Below are 21,939 nucleotides of genomic sequence, written 5' to 3' on the forward strand. Positions count from 1 at the left end.
CTCTCAAGAGGAGTGGTGCCAGAGACCAAGCGGTGCATAGAGGCGAGTCCGACAATAACTAGTTGGAACATCTCGACCTCACACACAAACACGGCTCCTTCCCTGCCAAAGAGGTGACATTCCATGTCCCTAGAGCTAGTTTCTGTAGCCGGGATCGAATTGCCAAGGTCCCCACCTTTGGCAACCACCAAGCTCACATTGTACCCGACTCCTATGGCCCCTCTCACAGTGGTGAGCCCATGGGAAGGGGGACCCATGTTACCCTTTCAGGCTGTGCCCGGGCAAGCCCCATGGGTGCAGGCCCGGCCACCAGGCGCTTGCCTTTGACCCCCACCTCTTGGCCTGGCTCCAGAGTGGGACATCAGTGACCTGTGTCCGGGCAAAAGAAAGGAAGATCCGATTTTTGTATTCGTCATAGGGGCAGGGCCCAAAAAGAACAATTTTACGCTCAACAGCCCACAAAAAGTTCCTCCATTTCTCTTTAGGCCACTTATGTGTTCTTTGGCCAATTGTAGCTTCTTCTGCACAAACTTTGAATCAAAGTTCTTCTGAACAATGTGCTGAGCAACCTATTTGCCTCAGGCTTTCAAGGAGAAATGCATGTTCAACAGGTGCTGGCTTCATCCTTAAATAAGGGCCACCTGATTCACACCTGTTTTTCACAAAATTGACGACCTCACCGATTGACTGCCACACTGCTGTTTTTTTTTTTTTTTAACATGCCCCTTTCAACAAATTGCACATTCTTAAGAGTGTGTGTCTCATGAATGCTGCATCTTCTTGGTTTTATGTGAATCTACTGCACCTACTGGGAAATTGTTTGACATGTAGCAATGAAAAATATATTGAAAATGTGGATTAATGTGGTTGGTTTCGTTGGATTGCTCTTATTTTGAACACTGCTATAGCAAATAGATTTATTTCATTTTCTGTTTCACTGTCAGTCTGCATGCATACATTTGGAAGGTAGGAGGACTACTGCACTTTCATTGAAAAAGTTCCCCCATTAGTTTATATGGTGTGTGAGTCAGTTGACCCTTTCAAGATTTCTAGATGGATGTAGAAATTTATCTCAATTTAAAAGAATTTCCAAATGGGTTGTTTTATGAAAGGTACATACAGTTTGTAGATGTACTGTGATCTCCAAGTTTCAACTGTAAATGAAAACTGATTCATTATATTGCTAGATACAGGTTTGTTAGGTTTCGTCACACATCCAAAAAACGTGTATTAACTGGAGACTCTAAATTGCCCCTGTGTGCGAGTGTTGTCTACTTCCATGTGCCCTGCGATTCACTTTCAACGAGTTCAGGGTATACTCTGCCTCCTGCCCGATGACAGCTGGGATTGGCTCCAGGACTCCAACAACCCTTGTGAGGATAAGTGCTCGGAAAATGGTTGGGTGGACATTTGTGATTGCTCTATTTGAAATGCGATTGGCTCAAAGATAATCAATAAATGTGAAAGATTGTAAGTCTTTATGTGCCTTGGTACTCGGACTTTTACTATGTTGCTTATGTCTCCTAATTTATGATCTTTGCACATTATGATACTGTGCATTATACCTTTATACCATAATTCCCTTTAGCTTCTTTATACTGTTTGCTTTTGTGGCACTGTGGGCCCTTGAGTGCCATAATTTCATTTCTGCATGTGCTATGCATATCGTAGAATTGAAGAAAATCACAATATACATATAAAAGGCAACAAATTACCATGATGGATCAAATATGAAACTGATCCCCATACACTAAGTCAATGTGGCCCTAATACCCCTTTATATGAACTAATTTCTTTGACTGCCCTAATACCCCTTTATATGAACTAATTTCTTTGACTGCCCAAATACCAATTTGTACTTTCCATCCATTTTTCTTGTCAGTGCCATCTCAGTGGAGCTGTACTACATCTTTGCTACAGTGTGGGGCAGAGAACACTACACACTCTATGGTATTCTGCTGTGCGTCTTTGCCATCCTCCTCTCCGTGGGCGCCTGCATCTCAGTGGCCCTCACCTACTTCTTGCTGTCTGGCGAGGACTACCGCTGGTGGTGGCGGAGCATACTGAGCACGGGCTCCACCGGCCTCTTCATCTTCGTTTACTCTGTGTTCTACTACAGGAACAGGTCGTCCATGAGTGGCCTCGTGCAGAGTACAGAGTTCTTTGGCTACTCCCTGCTCACAGCGCTGGTTTTCTCACTGATGCTAGGAAGTGTGTCCTTCTGGGCCTCACTGGGTTTTATTCGCTACATCTACCGCAGTCTTAAAATGGACTAGGTACTCGTGCACTGCAAACTTATCACACAAAACAGTGGTCTTTGTTCCCCTGTTCTTTCCATGTGCATGTGCACACAACATGAGCAAACATACTGTGGAGTAGGTTGGAGCCAGCAGTTCATGTCGAGGAGCAGCTGTTTATCATGGATTGTCAGATGAAGTTTGCATTTGGGCTTGCGCGTAAACAAAATGGAGTAACAAAGGGATGTGACTTGTGAGGACAAGGAATTTTTTTTTTTTGCCGTGGTTGTCCACGAATGTTTACAAACTGTTAAGTATAATTAATTGTAATACAATTTTTGTCAGCCTGTTAAACAATTTGAAACCAATGTTTTTCATTGGCCCTTCAAAGGATAGCTTTGTTGCCTTGAAAAGAATGTGCTGCATAAAAGTGAGGAGAGAAAAATCAACAGTGGCAACCAATTGTAATTTGTTTTGATCTAAATAAAATACATTGTAGTCATAGAAATCTTACTATAGTCACTTAATTCTATTAAGACTGAGGAATTATACAGCTAATTATAGACAAGACATTGTGGGTTTCCACACAAATGTATTTATAGGAGTAAAGTCTGCAAAAACTTTCAAACATTTCCAAAAAGTCAATACAATGCATTGAATGCATAGTTGCATTACCGGGTACAAGGAGCACACCAACAAGCATTAAATAGTTATGTATAAAAATAAAACTTGGTGGTTAAAAAAAAAAAAAGCAGCAAGATGGGTTTTGCTCAGCTATATGAACAATATACAACCACTTGAGACAAAAAAAAAAAAAAAAAAAAAAAAAATCACAGCAGGACCCTTAGATAAAATTGTATACACACACAACAACAGTCTTACTGACAAATGTCATGTACAATGACTGGAGTTTTGGGTCGTGACACACTCTTTATCTTTTCTGTCAAAGCTGTTATCTGGCTCAGTGTTGCCAGTTGGGTGGAATACACCTGGGTTGCATTTGTACTGGTTGATCCCAGTAGGCATGGACCAACCAACTGCCTGGGACCGAGTGGGCATGACAGCCTGAGGCGTGCCAGATGACCATGTGGGATACGGAGTAGATGCAGCGGTGCTGCCCATTGTGGCAAGATAGAAGGCCAGGTTCTGTGGAGCTGAGTTCTTAAAGGGTGCTTCCATCGTGTGATGATTGTAGCATTCATTGGGTGGTGGTCTTTGGGCTTCAGCTTGATACTGAAAAGACAAGATCATCAAAGTTAAGTTACTTTCTGTATAGTGTTGAGTCTCAACTTTAAGGCCATAACCTAAACTATGGTTAGACCACCATAATGGATGCGTCCCTCTGTGTCCAAGCTGTTATATTACTGTTATTAGCCAACAGAAAACCAAAGCTGGACATCAGTATGATTAAAGGTACACACAAGTCAAAAGAATTTTCTTACAGCTGGAGGATGGGTAATGACAGTTCCACTAATCAGGCTGGCTTGCCTGCGGCTGTAGCGCGCTGACACCCAGTTGTTGTCTTTCTGGTGCCTCCTCAGCTTCATCCTTCGATTTTGAAACCAAGTCTTCACCTACAAGCACAAAAAACAACTACTGAAGACAACTGGTTAAGATGGCCTTTGCACACCCAAGTAAATTGTCAAACTGCTTACCTGTTTGTACGTAAGTCCTGTCATTTCAGCAAGGTTGTTCATCTCTGCAGGGGTAAGGTATCTCTGCACACTGAACCGCTGGACAAGAGCGTTCATCTGGCTTTTGGAGAATACGACACGCACCTTTCCTTTGAGAATCTTCGCATTAGTGCGTGGTATCTTCAGCGTTGGTAAGGGTGCTTGTAGAGGGAGCACATTGTCGTTTTGACTACCCATATCAGTACAGGAGGACAGCTCCCCCATAAGAGAGCTGGAAACCTGGTCTCCAGTATCAGGAATCCTGCTGTTGGCATCCTCACAGAGCTCTTTCTTGACCCATGTGGTGGGGTCCGCCTGTGGAAGACCACTTTCTCGGCTGCTACTAAAACTCCATGAATCTGAGAGGGAATATTAGAAGACTACAATAAGATTCACTAAAAAGTCACAAACTGGTACTTTTGAAGAGAACATGAGAAATTGCTTTGTTTTAAAACATGTTAACACTGCGCATGTGTGTGTGTGTGGCTGGCAGTGTGCATGCAGTTGTGTCGCAACCCGTAAAAACACTTCACTAATATTTTTTTTACCTATACTCCATTCTATTGTGTTTTGAGTTACTTATCTGATCAGCAACTTCCAACACTGCCAGTATCAACATCCAGACTTTGGTCGGGCTCATTTTGTTACATTGACCACCATCATTAATTGAGGCCTGCAGAAGCCTCTGCCTGTTGGACCTCAGCTGGAATCTATGTGCTTAATAGCTGCATTTTAATTACCCCAATGATTTTTGGTTATCCATTCTTAAAATGAGCTACATTGAAAAAAAAAAAAAAAACTAAGTAGTTATTAGTTATTTTCATACAATAAAGCCACTATACAAATAGTGTCTCTTATGTCCCACATACTGTGCAAAGCAGTGGCAATCCAATAGTCTGGTAAATTTACAAAAAAAAAAAAAAAAAAAATCATAAAAACAATTAAAATTAAAAAATTTAAATTTTAAAATAAAATATTCACATTCACAATACCATATTGTGCTCATAGGCACGAGGTAGCTCCAAAGGAACACAGGTATCCTGTGCACGGATGAGTTCTCTAATTTATTTACAAATTCTTCAGAGCCAAAACTATAGCCATAAATGGCGCCTTTTAGCAGATACACAAATGTATTCACTATTTACACATTTTTGTGTGTGCATTCATCTTGACTCATTTGTAAATAAACAATGCAGCTCTATGGGGGCACATTCCAGTGCAATCTGTAGGCCAGTCACAAGCCAGGATAAATGCAGAGGGTTGCGTCAGCAAGGGCATCCAGCGTAAAACTGTGCCAAACAAATGTGCATTTGTCTAAAGAATAGCATACTGGCTCGGTCAACCACGCCCGCCTCAGTCACCGTTAACCTGCGGGGCATCGTTGGAATTTCAGTTACGGACAAAGAAGAGGAAGAAACCGGATTCATCGACAGAAGAAGAGGAATGCACAGAGCCTACAACTGAGTGTAGGCACTTTGAATGTTGGGACTATGATGGGAAAATCTCAGGAGTTGGTTGACATGATAATTAGGAGAAAGATTAATGTATTGTCCATCCAAGAGAGCAGGTGGAAAGGTAGTAAGGCTCGAAGTTTAGGATCAGGGTTTAAATTATTTTGCCATCGAGTAGATGAGAAAAGAAAGAGTAGGTGTTATTTTAAAGAGGGGTCGGGAACCTATGGCTCACGAGCCATATCTGGCTCTCTTGGTGGTTGTGTATGGCTCCCAGAGCCCTCATAATGACTCTAAACAGCTTGGGTGCTCAATGAGTCTCCCGAGGCAGTTTTGCTCCGATGTGCCCAATAAATAAATAAAGTCAGCCTCTGACGTCTTTTTTTCTTTGAACATTTTGGCAGCACAAGTAACTTTCGCTAATGGCCTGTTGCACAGCCACACACTCTCCTTCCGAGTTTACCTCACCAGAAAGAGATGAGACAAGTTCTCGATGGACAGAAGGAGCTCGCAGAAGACTGGACTACTACAGCCAAGGTGATCAGAGAGACTAGGAAGAGTGTACTTGGTGTGTCTTCCGGTAGGAAATAGGGAAAAGTAGACTTGGTGGTCGAAACCCAAATTACAGGAAGTCATACAAGGAAAGAGGTTCACAAAGAAGTGGGACAGGAATACATTGAGATTTGATGTAGGGCAAAGGCAGAGGTGGCGAATGCTAAACAAGAGGCATATGTTGACATGTACAACAGGTTGGACACAAGAGGGAGAAAAGGATCTCTACATATTGGTTAGACAGAGGGATACAGATGGGAAGGATGTGCAGCAGGTAAGGGTGATTAAGGGTAGAGATGGAAATGTGTTGACTGGTGCCAGTAGTGTGCTAAATAGTTGGAATACTTTGAGAAGTTGATGAATGAAGAAAAGGAGAGAGAAGGAAGAGTAGAAGAGGCAAGTGTGAAGAACCAGGAAGTGGAAATGATTACTAAGGGGGAAGTCAGAAAGGCACTACAATGGATGAAAAATGGAAAGGCAGTTGGTCCTGATGACATACCGGTAGAGGTATGGAAGCAATTTGGAGAGATGGCTGTGGAGTTTTTGACCAACTTATTCAACAGAATACTAGCAGATGAGAAGATGCCTGAAGAATGGAGGAAACGTGTGCTCATTCCCTTTTTGCAGAACAAGGGTGATTTGCAGAGCTGTGGGAACTGTAGAGGAATAAAGTTGATGAACCACACAATGAAATTATGGGAAAGAGTAGTGGAGGCTAGACTCAGGACAGAAGTAAGTATCTGCAAGCAACAGTATGGTTTCATGTCTAGAAGAGTACCACATATGCATTATTTGTCTTGAGGGTGCTCGTGGAGAAGCACTGAGAAGGTCATAAGGACCTACATTGTGTCTTTGTGGATCTAGAGAAAGCCTATGACAGAGTACCAAGAGAGGAACTGTGGTACTGCATGCGTAAGTCTGGTGTCGCAGAGAAGTATGTTAAAATAGTACAGAACTTGTATGATTGCAGCAGAACAATGGTGAGGTGTGCCTTAGGTGTGACAGAAGAATTTAAGGTGGAGATGGGACTGCATCAGGGATCAGCTCTGAGCACCTTCCTGTTCTCTGTGTTCATGGATAGGCAGACAGATGAGGTTAGACTGGAATCCCCATGGACCATGATGTTCGCAGAGGACATTGCGATCTGCAGTGAAAGCAGGGAACAGGTGGAGGAATATAGAAGCCAATCACAGTTATGCTTTCTTAGTCACATGACGTCACATACTCAGAAAGCGTGACTGGATTGGCTGGGTGTTGGTTTTTGACCTGAAGTAACCATGCCTGGTGGGACAGATGGTGAATTTTAGACAGCGAATTGTTAACGTTGAAAAGTTACACTGAAATACAACCATTGAAAATGTTATCACTTTACATTTCAAATTCAAATCCTGTTTTCTGTGAAATTTCAAATTCAAATCCTATTTCACTTTGCATTTCAAATTCAAATCCTGGTGTCACTAATCTACTTCCATAGAGGAACATTTAGAAAGATGGAGGCATGCACTGGAAAGGAGAGGAATGAAAATTAGCCGAAGTAAAATGGAATTTATGTGTGTGAGATCGAGAGGGGTTGAGGGGGAAGAGTGAGGCTCCAGGAAGAAGGAATAGTGAGGGTGGATGACTTCAATTACTTGGTCAACAATCCAGAGCAATGGTGAGTGTGGTAAGGAAGTAAAGGAACTGGTCCAAGCAGGTTGGAGCAGCTGCCGGAAGGTGTCTGGTGTGTTATGTGACAAAAGAGTCTCTGCTAGGATGAATCGCAAAATTTATAAAACAGTACAGATTGGAGACGTTGGCACTGAAGAGACAACAGGAAGCAGAGTGAGAGGTGGCAGAAATGAAGACGTTGACGTTCTCTCTAAGAATGAGCAGGTTGGATAGGATTAGAAATGAGCTCATTAGAGTGACAGCCAAGGTTGGATGTTTTGGAGACGAGGTTCGAGAGAGCAGACTTTGATGGTTTGGACATGTCCAGAGGCGAGAGAGTGGTTATATTGGTAGATGGGTGCTGAGGGTGGAGCTGCCAGGCAAAAGTGAGAGGAAGACCAAAGAGAAAGTTGATGGATGTTGTGAGGGAAGACATGAGGGCAGTTGGTGTTAGAGAGCAAGCTGCAGGAGATATGCTTAGATGGAAAAAGATGGCCCGCTCTGATGACTCATAACAGGACAAGCCAAAAGAAAAAGAATATTTGTAAATAAACAATGCTTGGGAATTGCTGAAAGTATGCTTGCGGCTCCACAAGCATGCGCAATACTTTTAAGACTAATTTAACAGTATAAGATAGTCACTCAAATTGAGAATATTCACACGCTTGGGAAGGCCTGACCCTCCGTTCACTACACGGCAGTGTTGCTGTCTCCATAAGACTGCAAGTCATTTTTATGGAAATCCAACAGTTCAGTGTGGTTTCAAAATTATTTGTACAGGATTTTTGAAATGCCACATCAGATTTTTATAAGTGTGGTTTAGTTGGGAGTCTTTCGGTGGTCTGGTATCCCCCAAAACAGTTTTCATTCTTGGATAACTAAGATTTTTTTTTAAATTATTTTTCTGAAATCAGTCAATCATAGAATTATATGGAGGTTCAAATTTTCCCTTTATAAAATGATGCAACTTCAGAATCTTTCTCGATGTAATACTGGCACACCGTTCTTCCTATCAGTGGTAGACTTGTTTCCGTAAGGAAAAAAATGCATCTCGTGGATATATTGGTGGATCGAAAAAACGATCGATGCTTTATGCACAGAGTGTAAAGACTGAATACATAGGAGTTTGTAATGATGACCAGCTGCTAGTTTTGGAGCAAAGATAAACGTACCGGGAGAGGCATGAGCCTCCGAGTCGCTTGTGGAGTCGCTGCCTGCCCTCCTGTTCTCATCGTCGGTTGCAACTCGAAGTGAGCGGTCCACTTGACTCTGCCCAAGGCAAACGACACTGGAGCCCTGGTAATGGCAATAACCACTGGCCACGTGCTGCTCCGGGCTGTGAGGCGGAGACTCTCCGGGGGTCCTGGCGGCGGTAGCTGCATAGTAGATTTGCGCCACCCCGGGCGTGTAGTTATTAAATTCGGGCGGACCCGCTTCGCCCCAGCCGGTCACATGGCGGTGGTTCTGTTCGTTCCCCGGTTGATACATGAGGCCGTAAGCGTAGGCGTGGTACGGCGGATTGTATTTGTAATTTAGCTGTGTCTTCCACTCTGCCATTACAAACTTTTAAAAAATGTATAGAAAATACTGTCAACTGTTCCAAAGCAACCGGTAACAGAACAGCAGCCCCAAAGCCACACCACCGTCGTAACCAGTTCGTGTCCAAATTCAGTTTGTAAACTGAAGCAGCACGGACTTTTATTTAAAAAAAAAAAAAAAAAAGAGGCTCCATAGGCAGGTGTGGAGAGTGAATACCGACATTGGAGCCAATCGCACGCCCTCACCTGTCCAGGAGCGAGAATCTCATTGGGTCATTGCACACCGCACGACCAATAAGGATGCTGTAGTACAGGGGTTCCTGGAGTGGGAGGTGTGGGAGGAATGAACGAAGGAAAACATTGAGGTTGAATATTTAAAATACACGCAAAAAAAAAAAAAAAACACACGTACAAAAAACCCACGTACTTACACCCTTAAGGTACTGGATAAAACGTACAGTTAGTTCACCGTGCAGTCTATGGCACTTGACTTTTTCTCGCCCAAACAATGTTAACGTTTTTATTCATTACAATGGACTCTGGAAACAAAACGTATGTCCTGTTTTGGGGTTTTTTTGTGGGGTTTTTTTTTGGATGGGAGGGGCAAAAAAAATTTTTGAACCAAAGGAAGGCCCAGCAGCAGGCCCAGGTAAGCCCTCATAAATGAAAGAGAACGTGACAGGAGTTTGTCAATACATGTTACTGTTGTTTAAAGCTTGTGAATTACATCGATTCACATTACTTCTAATTGAATGTCACACTTTAATAACATCCATTCATTATCTGCACTCTGAATTTCCTCTAGGTGTGATTGTGAGTACGGCTGTTTGTCTCGATGTGCCCTGCGATTGGCTGGCAACCAGTTCAGGGTGTACCCCACCTCCTGTCCGTTGACAGCTGCGATAGGCTCCAGCACTCCCCGCGACCCTCGTAAGGATAAGCGGTGAAGAAAATGGATGGATGGATTCATTATCTGCACTGCATATCCTCACAAGGGTTGCAGGAGTGGTGGAGCCTATCCCAGCTACAGTATCGTTGGGCAGGAGGTGAACAGTCGTGGTTGCTAGCCAATCAAAGGGTGCACAGAAATAAACAACTAATCTCTTTCACAATCACACCTAAAGGCACTTTACAGTCTCCAATTCATGCATATTTTTAGGATGTGAGAGGAAATCAGAGTGCACGGAGAAAACAGGACAGGAGGAAAACATCCTAACTCCCCACTGGTGAGGCTGGATTTTGAACCCCAGTTCTCAGAACTGAGGCCAAAGCTGTAACCAGTTGCTCTACCGTGGCACCTTGTTTTTTGTGTTTACTGTAAAGTGATAGTTTCGTAGATGCAAGGTACCCTCCTTAGGGCGATATATGCTCTGAAGTCAGATTTTAACTCAAGAATATTTTTTAATTTAATCTATCTCATAACCTAGCCACCAATTTGTTTTGTCTACCACTTATGCTGTTCAGAGTCACAGGCAGGGGTTTGCATCCTATCCAAAATGTGTGAAATGAACCCACGCTACCTGGACCATAGTCAGTGAGACAAATGTATCAATATATTTATTTTAATATACTGGGTGTCCACAAAGTTTGTGCATCCATCCATATATCCATTCATTTTCTACCGCTTCTCCGGGTCGGGTCTCGGGGAAGTTGCTTCAGCAGGGATACCCAGAGTTCCCTTTCCCCAGCTACTTCTTCCAGCTCTTCCGGAGGGATCCTGAGGCGTTCCCTGGCCAGCCGAGAGACATAGTATCTCCTGCTTGTCCTGGGTCGTCCCCGGGATCTCTTTCCAGTGGGACATATCCGGAACACCTCACCAGGGAGGTGTCCGGGAGGAATCTGGATCAGATACCCCAGCCAAGTCTGTGCAATTTACATTAATTCCAAGAGTAATTGATGGGCTACTGTATTTTAATCAGATTTGTCCGATGTACAAAGTGGTTAACAAAGTTTTTAAACACAATGCATTTGTGTGTTTCAGCTACCTTGTCGATGAAATGTTTTTTTTTTATTAATTTAAATGGTTTCTCTTACAGAAAAGACACTGCCTATTTTAAATTATTGAAACAAAATTGGATAAGATGACACGATGAAACTCCAAGATTAAAAATAGAAGATATCCATTACTATTATCTATTTACTAGTATCTCTTAATTCATGCATGGTACAATAAATTTATGGAGACAGGAACAGTGATGGATAAAAAGAGGAGTGGAGGATCAAACTGTCAAACGTCAATATACTGTATACCCCTTACTGTGTACAAATATCCAAATATTTGTCTGTTCATTTGTTTGATTATAAAGTGATTTTATGGACAGCTTTGATGTTCCGCAATCTTGTTTCTATGTGCAGAGATAGTGTATCTCTCTGAATGTCTTATTTAGTGTATTGAGCTGGGGTTTTGCATCCTTGATGAGGCAAAGTAGATGCACACACAGTCTATAAACTGTGTGTATGTTCAGTAATATGGACCTAGTAGTTGTGGGTCAGCATTAGATCAATGTACTCATTGAAATTATGACTCTTGGGATAGCTTATAAATGATTTAACAGACCTTAAACTGATTGATTGTCTGGTGTAAGGGATAAGCCTACATAGGTGTTTAAACAACACCCTACTAATGAAAAGAGGAAAACTAACGGCCCATGGGCATTCGATAAGGCCTGGCTTTTCAATTCTAAAATCTAATACAAATCTCAAACCGTTATAAAAAGCCCCATCGTATTTAACCCACAAATGTTCATAAAAATACACATCTAGTTGATATAGTAGTGAGTCCTTGGCGGACTGAAATGGCTCTTTCCCCGCGTCTGCTCTACTGAGTTGTACATTTTCACGCAAATTACCACTGGTTTTCATTTGCAATCCTTTTCAAAGAGACAAATCAGATTAGGTGGGTCGTTTCCTTCAAAGTTGCTGTTTGTGTTCCCCCACCTTGCTTCTATTGACGTGGTAATGATTCAGTTAGCGGTGATGTGATAACAGTGAACCTGATGGCTGCATTTCCATTTCTGATGTATAATTAGACGGTGTGTGAGTGAACAGATGTCTTCACATTATCATTGGAATGTGGCCAGAAGACCAAAGAGTGGCATTTGAAGTTTAAAGGGGTTTTTTTTTAGGTTGTGAAGTGTTTTTCCTTTTAATTGCACATTGTAGACTCAACATATGTGCCTGAACGAACCTTATGTCATTTTTTTAAGGCAATACACATGCATTGATCATGAGGGTAAATCCGAACATTTTTGAAAAATGTTTCTTTTACATCATTTTAAAAAATTCCGTGGCACCGTGGATCAGCTGGTAAAGCGTTGGCCTCACAGTTCTGAGGTCCTGTGTTCAATCCCGGACCGGAGGTTGCATGTTCTCCCCGTGCCTGCGTGGGTTTTCTCTGGGCACTCCGGTTTGCTCCCACATTCCAAAAACATGCAAGATTAATTGGACACTTTAAATTGCCCCTAGATGTGATTGTGAGTGTGGCTGTTTGTCTTAATGTGCCCTGCGATTGGCTGGCAACCAGTTCAGGGTGTACCCTGCCTCCTGCCCGTTGACAGCTGGGATAGGCTCCAGCACTCCCTGCGACCCTCGTGAGGATAAGCGGGGAAGAATATGGGAGGATGGATTAAAAAAAAGTCCACTGTAGAAAAGTATTTCCCCGTGTTTTGGGGAGTCAATGGACAAAGCTGCAGCTGGCAACTACTGTGGACTGAATGAGTGGCAGTAATGAGGAAATTAAATGCCAGAGGGGAACAGCCCATCAGTAACATGAGGAAAAAAGAAGAACTGTGAACTTGTTCATACTTTGAAAGGTGAACTTCCATCCATTTTCTTAGCTGCTTATCCTCACAAGGGTCGCAGGAGTGCTGTACCTTATCCCACCTGTCATTGGGTAGGAGGCAGTGTACACTCTGAATTGGTTGCCAGCCAATTGCAGGGTACATGGAGACAGGCAACAGTCGCACTCAAAATCACACCTAATTTAGAGTGTCCAATTAATGTGGCATGTTTTTGGGATGTGGGAGGAAACCAGAGTGCCTGGAGAAAACCCACGCAAGCATGGGGAGAACATGCAAACTCCACACAGACGGGTCCGGGATCAAACCTGGGACTTCAGAACTATGAGGCCAACGTTTTCCAGTGCCCTTTTAAAAGTAAATTAATAATGTCACAGTTGATACTTTATTGGCTTTGGATTTCAAAACTAGTTATCAATTAATTCGTTGTGTATACATGAGGCAACAATTCATTTACAAGTAACTCTATATGGCCTCACATTATAACAGTGCTCCAAGTTCATACGAGTGCTTTGTGTCAATCCTACTGTATTATTGACCTGACCTGGGAGAAAGTGCGTTCACCTGTTTTGGCAAATGTTTGCACATATGCCCGATGCAAATCAATAGCTGGATTTACATGGAACCCTTTTTGCCTCATATACACACAACGGTGGCCGACACAGTTTTGCAAACTGGAGCATTAGCTTCAAAGTTCTAAGGACTGGGGTTCAAATCCCGGGCCTGCCTGTGTGGAGTTTGCGTCTTTTCCCCGTGCCTCTGTGCATTTTCTCTGGTCACTCCGGTTTACTCCCACATCCCAAAGACATGATTTAATTGAAGACTCTAAATAGCTCTAAGGTGGAATTGTGAGTGTGAATGGTTGTTTGTTTCTTTGTGCTCTGTGACTGGCTGGCAACCAGTTCAGGATGTACCCAGCCTCCTGCCCAAAAATAGCTGGGACAGGGTCCAGCACTCCTGCGACCCATGTGAGATTAAGCAGTTTAGAAAATGGATGGATCCACAACATATTGATGGATGACTCGTTTTGAAATCTGAAGCCAATAAAAAAGCAGAGTATATGGGAACAGTAGGTCTTGGACCAAGCACCCATATGAACTTGGAAGGCCGTTATGACTGTGAAACCATATACTGTACGTGTAAATGAATTATTGCCTTATATATACACAAAAAATTGCTGGATAACTATTTTTTTAAATCAGAAGGTGATTAAAAAAAGTACAGCATTTCTGCACAGTATGACTCGGACCAAGCACCGATAAGAGCTTGGAAGGCCATTATGAATGTGACTTGTAAATGAACTATTGCCTCATATTTACACAACAAATTGATGGATAATTAGTTCTGAAATCAGAAGCCAGGAAAAAAAAGTTCGTCAACTATGGCATTATTAAATTTGTTTTAAAAATGGTGTTTGGTAACAGAGAAACCTTGCACTATATCAGTGTTATTAAGTGAAGATAATTTGCAATTGATGTTAGTTCAAGAAGAGACAAAATCCACGCATATGTTTTGCCACATAAAATTATGTCCCGGGCGGCAGCTGGCCACTGGGATGCGTTTGATGCCCTGTGCTTCACAACACCTTCACAGGATGGCGCCACAGACCCTCAAAATGACACAATTATGTTTACACAAGTCATATATTTGTAAGTTAATAAGATATATGCGTATACGTTATGTCAGATATGCAAGGTATCGATGCAAATTAACATGTATTCACAATGTCCAAAGATACCATCATACTTAAACAAAAGAAAACAAAATTTCAATATATTCTGCTTTGAAAAAAAATGTTATCAATCTGTAGCCATGCTCCTTAGTGTAGCATAAAAGCCACAGCATAAACCCAAGTCCACTACCCTGTTTGCCGGGTTTAGTTACGCCCTCAATATAAAAATGCTTAGAACATCCCGCTAACCGACGTGCATATTTTGCGGTCATGGTCGAGAGGTCAAGATTCGCAAAGAAGGCAATGCATGAACACTGGGATGAAGTTGTCGGTTGGTTATTCCTCAGTCGATTTTCACAAGGGATTCTGTTTTGTCAACGCCACAGCGCGTGCGATCACCATTTAGAAACACACAACAAATATATTTTTCGATGTGAAAGTAACTCCCAGTTCACTTGCTGTAACTGGGTGTCGTTTTACGCAACCATCTGCATCACGATGTTCCGGCATCTTTGGTCAGTTAGTTTTGTTGCCGACAACGAATTCCCTCGTATAAGCATCGGATTCTGCGTGGAGCTCACGTTTGTGCGCTACGTCATCTCCGCATACAACCGATTCCGGTCAGTGTTTTAATGTGTAATAGAAATCATGTTTATCGACTTTTCATACACTGTACATATTAGCTGAATCACCTTGGGTATTTTACAATTTAGCATTATATATCACTGTCAAGACTATATAGTTTTCTAGCCATCCTTTCCCTTGAGGAAAGCGCCGCAAATTATAACTGCACCTAGTCCTCCTCTCCAGTGAAAAGCGCTGTTGGTTTTCATCCGTGTTAAAAAGGAAAAAGACTAAACGTCTGCCCCTTTATCGCGTTCACGTGGGACTTTGAGTAGAGACTGTCTCGTGTGCTGACAGCTGATGCAAACAAGCTAACCTGTTCGATACACTTCAACAGCCCCGCAGTTTCTTTTATTTGAGCATTAAAAACAAGTGGAGTCACTGCCAACGCGTGTGCGTAAACGCCAAACTTTCCTTTGACAAGCGTCACTTGTTTGTGAGGAACCCCGCTCGAGTACCCGCACCGATCGAGAGAGGACAGCGGGAGGATATTCGATTAACTGTTTCTGTGTTTGCTTCACGGACAGCTCAACCAAGTGGTGACAATGTCAGAAGAACTTGAACAGATCCTCCTGCGAATGACAGAGCCTGACAATGCTCTAATCCATCAGGTAAAACAAGTCTAATAGAAGAATATTGGTATATGTTTTAGTATACTAGAACAATTTGATACCAGTTACAATTTCATATGGGATAAGAGACACGGTTTCTATGGATACGTTTGTTTTACTCTATACAAGTCGCAGACAATGTAAACTATTGAGCTGTGTGGTCCCCTTTAGGCCACAATCCAGTTAAAGCAGGTTTTCAAAGACCCTGCCATCATCCCTGCCCTTTGTGCTGTCATGAGTGGCTCCCAAAGCCCTCAGGTAAGTTAACTATTTTATATCTAGCAACTTTGCTGACTCCAAATTCTGTGTGATTTCTTATTTCATCAATATTTCCTGTAAGGGAATTTTAATGTGGAGGACTAATGATATCACCCCCTTATTTTTATTTTTTTTTTAAACCGTAGGTCCGTGAGGCAGCTGCAGTGATGCTGCGGCTAAGAGTGAAGAAACAATGGAGGAAGATAAGTCATGCTGACAGAGACTGGTCAGCTCCAATACTTTCACTGAACATACCAATACTGAACAAACTGATACCAAGTGATGGGCAAAGTGAAGCCTCATGAACATTTGCCTAGACAATGTCTGTGATTGTGTCCGTCAAAGTATCATTACTATACTCGGTTACATTCATATTAGCGCTTTAATCACTCCTGCTGCACAGTGAACTGTATTGCAGATGTATTTTTGTGTCTAATAATGTTGCTTTCAAAGATATCCCGAAGTATCACTATTAATTGTTGATAGCAGTTAATAGTGATAATAAAACAACATTTAACACATACATAAATACACAAATATAGGTGCGCAATAAAGCTGGTTGGTATCATTTGATTATTTGTTTAAGAAAACAATTTTTTCAAGTGCCGTGGAACTTTGTCTTGTTGATGCAATTTCCACAACTTTCCCCCTCGATGCACACCATCTTAGCTCAGAGCTCATTTTCACCCGGTCACGTGACTATCCCTGGCTCAACACGTAACACCCAAAATGACTTATTTTCTCCTGGTCACCAAACAATGTTGTCATTGACACGCCTCGATACGAGGCTTAATTTTCCATGCCCAGTTTTACTCAAGAGCTTTGAAGGTGCGCTTCACTTTTCCCATCATAAGAGTTGGGTTTAAAAAAAAGTCACGTTTTACCTCTGTTCACACAGCCTCAAAGTGGTGGTGTTGCAGGCCTTCATGCAGGAAACAGAGTAAGCAACTTTTTTTTTATATATGACAAAGTCTAATGCTCAGTGTCCCTCAAATTGTTTTGGAAACGAACCAAATATAAATGTTCTACAACATACAATAAATATATACAACTCAACATTTTTTTCTGTCATTTACAATGTCATACTCATTATTGAATAACATTGTATTACTGAATCTTTATTATTGTGGTTGCTGAGCAAAAACAGAGTTCCCATTAAGGCGTGGCAATTGCTGAAAATTTTATAATTTCATGCATCATTTTCAAAATTTTAAGCAGCATGTATTCTGCCCTGATAGAAAATTAATCATTAAACTAACATAAAACCTAAACTTAACATTTACTGTTTTGTTGTTTTACTCATGTTGTTTGAAATTTGAAATAATGTAATGTGTGTAAACTATGGAATTGTCGAATTTATGGGTTCACCTTATGTGTGTAAAACATAAAAGCTGGCTGGGTCGGTGGGGTAAATTTCATTGTGTCGTCGTCGTCGTCACTTGGGGCAATTCTGACACATACTTTGAATGAGTTTTTCTTTGCATTGCAGACACCAAGTGCAGCACTCTCTCTCCCAGTTGTGTGCTATGATGGTCAAGTATGAGACCCCTGATAACTGGCCTGCCCTGCTGCAGCTCCTGAATCAATCCACCAAGAGCATCAACCCACATGATAGACAGGTTTGACACTGAAGATTACAACACCTCAAAGGACCAATAACCATTCCCACCTTCCTCATGAAGGTTGGACTGCTGCTTTTGAACAAGGTGATTGAGTCCAACCCAGAGCCTTTCCAGCCTCACTACTGCCAGCTTCTGCAGCTCTTTAGTACGGTGCTGCAGGACCACAACAACCCAACGGCCTTGTACTACTGCATCCTCAGCCTCACAGCCATGACTGCGTACACTGGCACCCAACACATGGTGAGATCAATGTTAGTTTTTTTTCCTTTACTACGTGCAATTCAGTTTCAGATGTCTATATTAGTTTTGCTAATATATATTGTGGCACATATTTTACATGAGAAATTTCACTTCCCATGAAAAGTCAAAAAAGTATATACCTACTAGAAAAGGCTCAATGAACCCTGTGTGAAATTGAGCTATTTTAATTGAACTCAAAGCCATTATTCAGTGTGCAAACCCAATTTCCAATGAAGTTGGGACCTTATGTAAAACATAAACGGAAGCAGAAAATGATTTTCAAGATTTTTTCTACCTGTATTCAACTGAATCCACTACATAATCAAGATATTAAATGCTCAAAATGCTGAATATGATTTTACATTTGTAAATATTCTCTAATTGTGACTTTGATGCCTGCAAACATTGAGAAAGTTGAGAAAGGCAAAAAAAAAATGTTTGCAAAATTCTACAGATGAACAGGTTAATTGGAAATACCTGGTTTTCATGATTACATATAAAAGGAGCATGGATCGAAAGGATCAGTTGTTCACAAGCAAGGATGAGGCGTGGTTCATCACTTTGTGATCAACTGCCAAGCAAGTAGTCAATACAAAACAGTTTAAGAACATTTTTCAATGTAGAATTGCAAGGAATTATGGCTTTTTATATCTGTGGTCCATAATATCAAAACATTGAGTATCTGGAGAAATCTAAGCACATAACCAGCAAGTGTAAAAACCAACTAAGAATGCCCGTGAACATCGATTGCTCAAGCACTACATAAAAAATTGCATCTTTGTGGAAAGGATATTGCCACATAGGCTCATTGTCATTTACCAGTGTGCGCGTGTATATGTATCCATCCATTTTCTACCGCTTTTCCGGGTTGAGTCGCGGGGGAAGTGGCTTCAGCAGGGATACACAGACTTCCCTTTCCCCAGCCACTTCTTCCAGCTCTTCCAGAGGGATTCAGAGGCGTTCCCAAGCCACCCGAGAAACATAGTCTCTCCAGCGTGTCCTGGGTCGTCCCTGGGGTCTCTTTCCAGTGGGAGATGCCTGGAACACCAGAGAGGTGTCCGGGAGTGCACCAGCCACCTCATCTGTCTCCTCTCAATGCGGAGGAGCAGTGGCTCGACACTGAGCCCGTCCCGGATGACCGAGCTTCTCAACTTATCTCTAAGGGAGAGCCCAGACACCCTGCTGAGGAAACTCTTTTCGGCTGGTTGTATCTGGGATCTTGTTCTTTTGGTCACAACCCAGAGCTCGTGCCCATAGGTGAGGGTAGGAACGTAGATCGACTATTAAATTGAGAGCTTTGCCTTTCGACTTAGCTCCCTCTTTACCACAAACGGACCGTTACAAAATCTGTGTTTTAAAACATTTCTGATACCTCGCTCAGGAGTTCGGTATCAAATTTTAATAGGTTCGTCGGAGATAGGCACTCAGAAATGAAGACAAGACACACTTCTGGCTACCAACAATTGGCACTTTATTGGTCCCACACAGAAATGGTAACACAAGCACAAGCACAAATCACGTGGTATGAAGCTAAGTAATATCCAACCAGCTCTTAGAAGAATATCCAGCTCTTACCGTGCGCCAATAGGAGGGAGAGCCAACACTCCAGGTAGAGCAGCTTCAATACCGGCTGGGCATCCGTACGCAACCCGCAGCAGACTCTACCGAGAGTATCCAAAGTTCTCCTTTTATACTCTAAGCGTGTGTGGAAGGAGGGGTGAGTGGCCAATTCATCCCGCCTGACGCCACACTATTCTTTGTTACCAACAGATGGCGTTGCACGACATCATATAACACAAAATCATCTTTTTATGACATTGCTGGTTATCCAAACATCCTTTTATGACATTGGTGGTTATTCAAAGCTATTGCGATCGTCTTTTAGGTTATACAAAGCTATTGCGAAACATACGAAGCTATTGCGAAACATATACGAAGCTATTGCGAAACATCTTTTAATTATGGAAAAACAACACAATAAAATTATTCTTACTTCAATCTGCATCACTATAGATGCTGCACCGTTCTGTCTGTCAATCTTGAGCTCCATTCTTCCCTCACTCGTGAACAAGACCCCAAGATTCTTGAACTCTTCCACCTGGGGCAGGATCTCACCCCTGACCCAAAGAGGGCACGCCACCCTTTTCCGACTGAGGACCATGGTCTCAGATTTGGAGGTGCGGATTCGCATTCCACCCACTTCACACTTTGCTGTGAACCGCTCCAGTGAGAACTGGCGATCACAGCTTGATGAAGCCAACAGAACCACATCATCTGCAAAGAGCAGAGATGCAATGCTGAGTCCACCAAACCGGACACACGCAATGCCTCGGCTACGCCTAGAGATTCTGTCCATTAAAGTTATGAACAAAATTGGTGACAAAGCAGCCTTGGCGGGGTCCAACTCTCACCAGAAATGAGTCTAACTTCTTGCTGGTAATGTGGACCAAACTCTGACAACGGTTATACAGGGCCCAAATAGCTCATATCAGGGAGTTCGGTACTCCATACTCCTGAAGAACCCCCCACAGGACTTCCCGAGGGACACGGTCGAACGCCTTCTCCAAGTCCAGAAAACACATGTAGACTTGTTGGGTGAACTCCCATGCATCCTCGAGGATCCTGCCGAGGGTGGTAGAGCATCGAGTCTGAGTGGCCCACTGGAGTTGTGGATGTCAGGTTGTCGGTGCCTGAGTTTGGTTCAGATTGACAGCTGTAAATTGGATTCCGCCAAGGCTGCCTTTAATCACAGATTCTGTTCATAACTTTTATGAACTGAATTTCAAGGCGTAGCCGAGGTCTCGAGTGGGTCCAGTTAGGTGACCTCAGTATTGCATTCCAGCTTTTTGCAGATGGTGTGGTTCTGTAGCAGTGATCCAAGCAGTGATGTCCCAACTCTCACTGGAGCAATTTGTAGCAGAGTGTGAAGTGGCTAGGATGAGAATCAGCACATCCAAATCTGAGATCAGAATCAGCTTTATTGGCCAAGTATGTAAAAACACACAAGGAATTTTTCTCTGGCAGTCGGTGCTGCCCAGTACGATATTCAGAACAAAGAACAACAAAGCAACAAAAACAGAGAACAAGACATTTGTGCTTATAGGAACTATTCCTTAAATGAGTCGTGCAAGATGTAAAATCTTCTTAATTTAGAATAGGTAAGTGCGTTAACGTCCCACATTGTGTTAAACTTGTACAGAGTCCCTTTACCCATTCACGGTTCCCGTTATAGACCAGTGCAATGACAATTGTGCAAAGGGAGAAGTTTAAAGTGACGAATCGCGTGATAGTCTTCAAAATATATTACTAATACTGATTGAACCAGCAGGATGTGAATGAGTGTCCTAACATGGCACAAGGCAGAAAACAGTAGGTTCACTGATAAGGAATTTAGACTTATTTGCCAGAGGGGAAAAAAACTGTTCAAATGCCTGTTAGTTTTTATTTTCATTGATCTGTTGCACTTTCCTGACTGAAGGAACTGGAAGTTGATGGCCAGGATGTGGAGGATCTGAAAGGATCCTGCCTGCTTTGGACCTAGTTGGCGTTGCGTGGAAGTCCTCAATAGTGGGTAGCGTGGTGCCGACAAACCAAACCGTTCAGCGGTTTTATTTGTCCGTTGCAGTCGGCGTTTGTCCTCTTTTGTGGTAGCCCCAAACCAGACTGTGATGGAGTTACACAGTACTGATTGGATGACTGCTGTGTAGAACTGTCTCAGCATCTCTTCCTCAGAACCCGGAAGAAGTACATCTTTTGCTGGGCTTTTTTGAGGATGGAGTTGATGTTAGTCTCTCACAAGGTCCTCTTGAGACTGTATTTCCCAAGAACTTTAAGGTCTCAACGGTTGACACAAGACAGTTGGACAGTGTCAGGGGCAGCTGTGGTGAGGGATGCCTCCCGAAGTCCGGAATCATCTCTACAGTCTTTAGTGTTTTCAACACCAAGTTGTGTTGACCCCACCAAAGCTCCAGTCTCACCCCTTCCTCTCGATACGCAGACTCGTCGCCGTCTTTGATG

At 42.5% G+C, this 21,939-nt stretch overlaps 3 protein-coding genes across 9 annotated transcripts in view; 2 read left to right on the plus strand and 1 right to left on the minus strand.

Annotated features, from left to right (window-relative positions):
• tm9sf1 (transmembrane 9 superfamily member 1) overlaps nucleotides 1-2,991 on the plus strand; it is a 60,094-nt gene extending 57,103 nt beyond the window's left edge. For both annotated transcript variants that reach the window (XM_061805755.1, XM_061805756.1), the window contains one exon: nucleotides 1,883-2,991. In XM_061805755.1, coding sequence (XP_061661739.1) covers nucleotides 1,883-2,276 — 394 coding nt within the window. In that variant the 3' untranslated portion in view covers nucleotides 2,277-2,991. The remainder of the gene's footprint in view (nucleotides 1-1,882) is intronic.
• Nucleotides 2,992-3,015: 24 nt separating this feature from the next.
• On the minus strand, nucleotides 3,016-9,950 carry nanog (nanog homeobox). The gene is made up of 4 exons (XM_061805770.1): nucleotides 8,733-9,950; nucleotides 3,893-4,269; nucleotides 3,680-3,811; nucleotides 3,016-3,470 (listed from the first exon to the last, which is right to left on the minus strand). The coding sequence occupies exons 1-4, from the start codon at nucleotides 9,115-9,117 to the stop codon at nucleotides 3,129-3,131; spliced, it is 1,236 nt and encodes a 411-aa protein (XP_061661754.1). The 5' UTR covers nucleotides 9,118-9,950; the 3' UTR covers nucleotides 3,016-3,128.
• Nucleotides 9,951-14,848: 4,898 nt separating this feature from the next.
• ipo4 (importin 4) overlaps nucleotides 14,849-21,939 on the plus strand; it is a 63,009-nt gene continuing 55,918 nt past the window's right edge. The window contains exons 1-7 of one of the 6 annotated variants that reach the window (XM_061804842.1): nucleotides 14,849-14,898; nucleotides 15,719-15,802; nucleotides 15,974-16,060; nucleotides 16,207-16,286; nucleotides 16,959-17,000; nucleotides 17,550-17,679; nucleotides 17,743-17,922. In XM_061804842.1, the coding sequence (XP_061660826.1) occupies nucleotides 14,875-14,898; nucleotides 15,719-15,802; nucleotides 15,974-16,060; nucleotides 16,207-16,286; nucleotides 16,959-17,000; nucleotides 17,550-17,679; nucleotides 17,743-17,922 (627 nt within the window). In that variant the 5' untranslated portion in view covers nucleotides 14,849-14,874. Of the gene's footprint in view, nucleotides 14,899-15,090; nucleotides 15,188-15,362; nucleotides 15,628-15,718; nucleotides 15,803-15,973; nucleotides 16,061-16,206; nucleotides 16,287-16,958; nucleotides 17,001-17,549; nucleotides 17,680-17,742; nucleotides 17,923-21,939 lie in introns of those variants that run through there. The other 5 variants (XM_061804841.1, XM_061804843.1, XM_061804846.1 and 2 more) reach the window with 5 other exon arrangements.

This window comes from Syngnathoides biaculeatus, chromosome 19 (genome assembly GCF_019802595.1).
Source record: "Syngnathoides biaculeatus isolate LvHL_M chromosome 19, ASM1980259v1, whole genome shotgun sequence".
In the NCBI taxonomy this organism is placed as follows: Eukaryota; Metazoa; Chordata; class Actinopteri; order Syngnathiformes; family Syngnathidae; genus Syngnathoides; species Syngnathoides biaculeatus.

Bases quoted from the DNA above. Each gene is read 5' to 3' on its own strand.
- nanog (XM_061805770.1), bottom strand. From the start codon at position 9,117: ATGGCAGAGTGGAAGACACAGCTAAATTACAAATACAATCCGCCGTAC. The intron at 3,812-3,892 runs GTAAGCAGTTTG...TTGTGCTTGTAG, and splicing joins CAGGACTTACGTACAAACAG to GTGAAGACTTGGTTTCAAAA. The intron at 3,471-3,679 runs GTAAGAAAATTC...TTGTCTTTTCAG, and splicing joins TCATTACCCATCCTCCAGCT to TATCAAGCTGAAGCCCAAAG.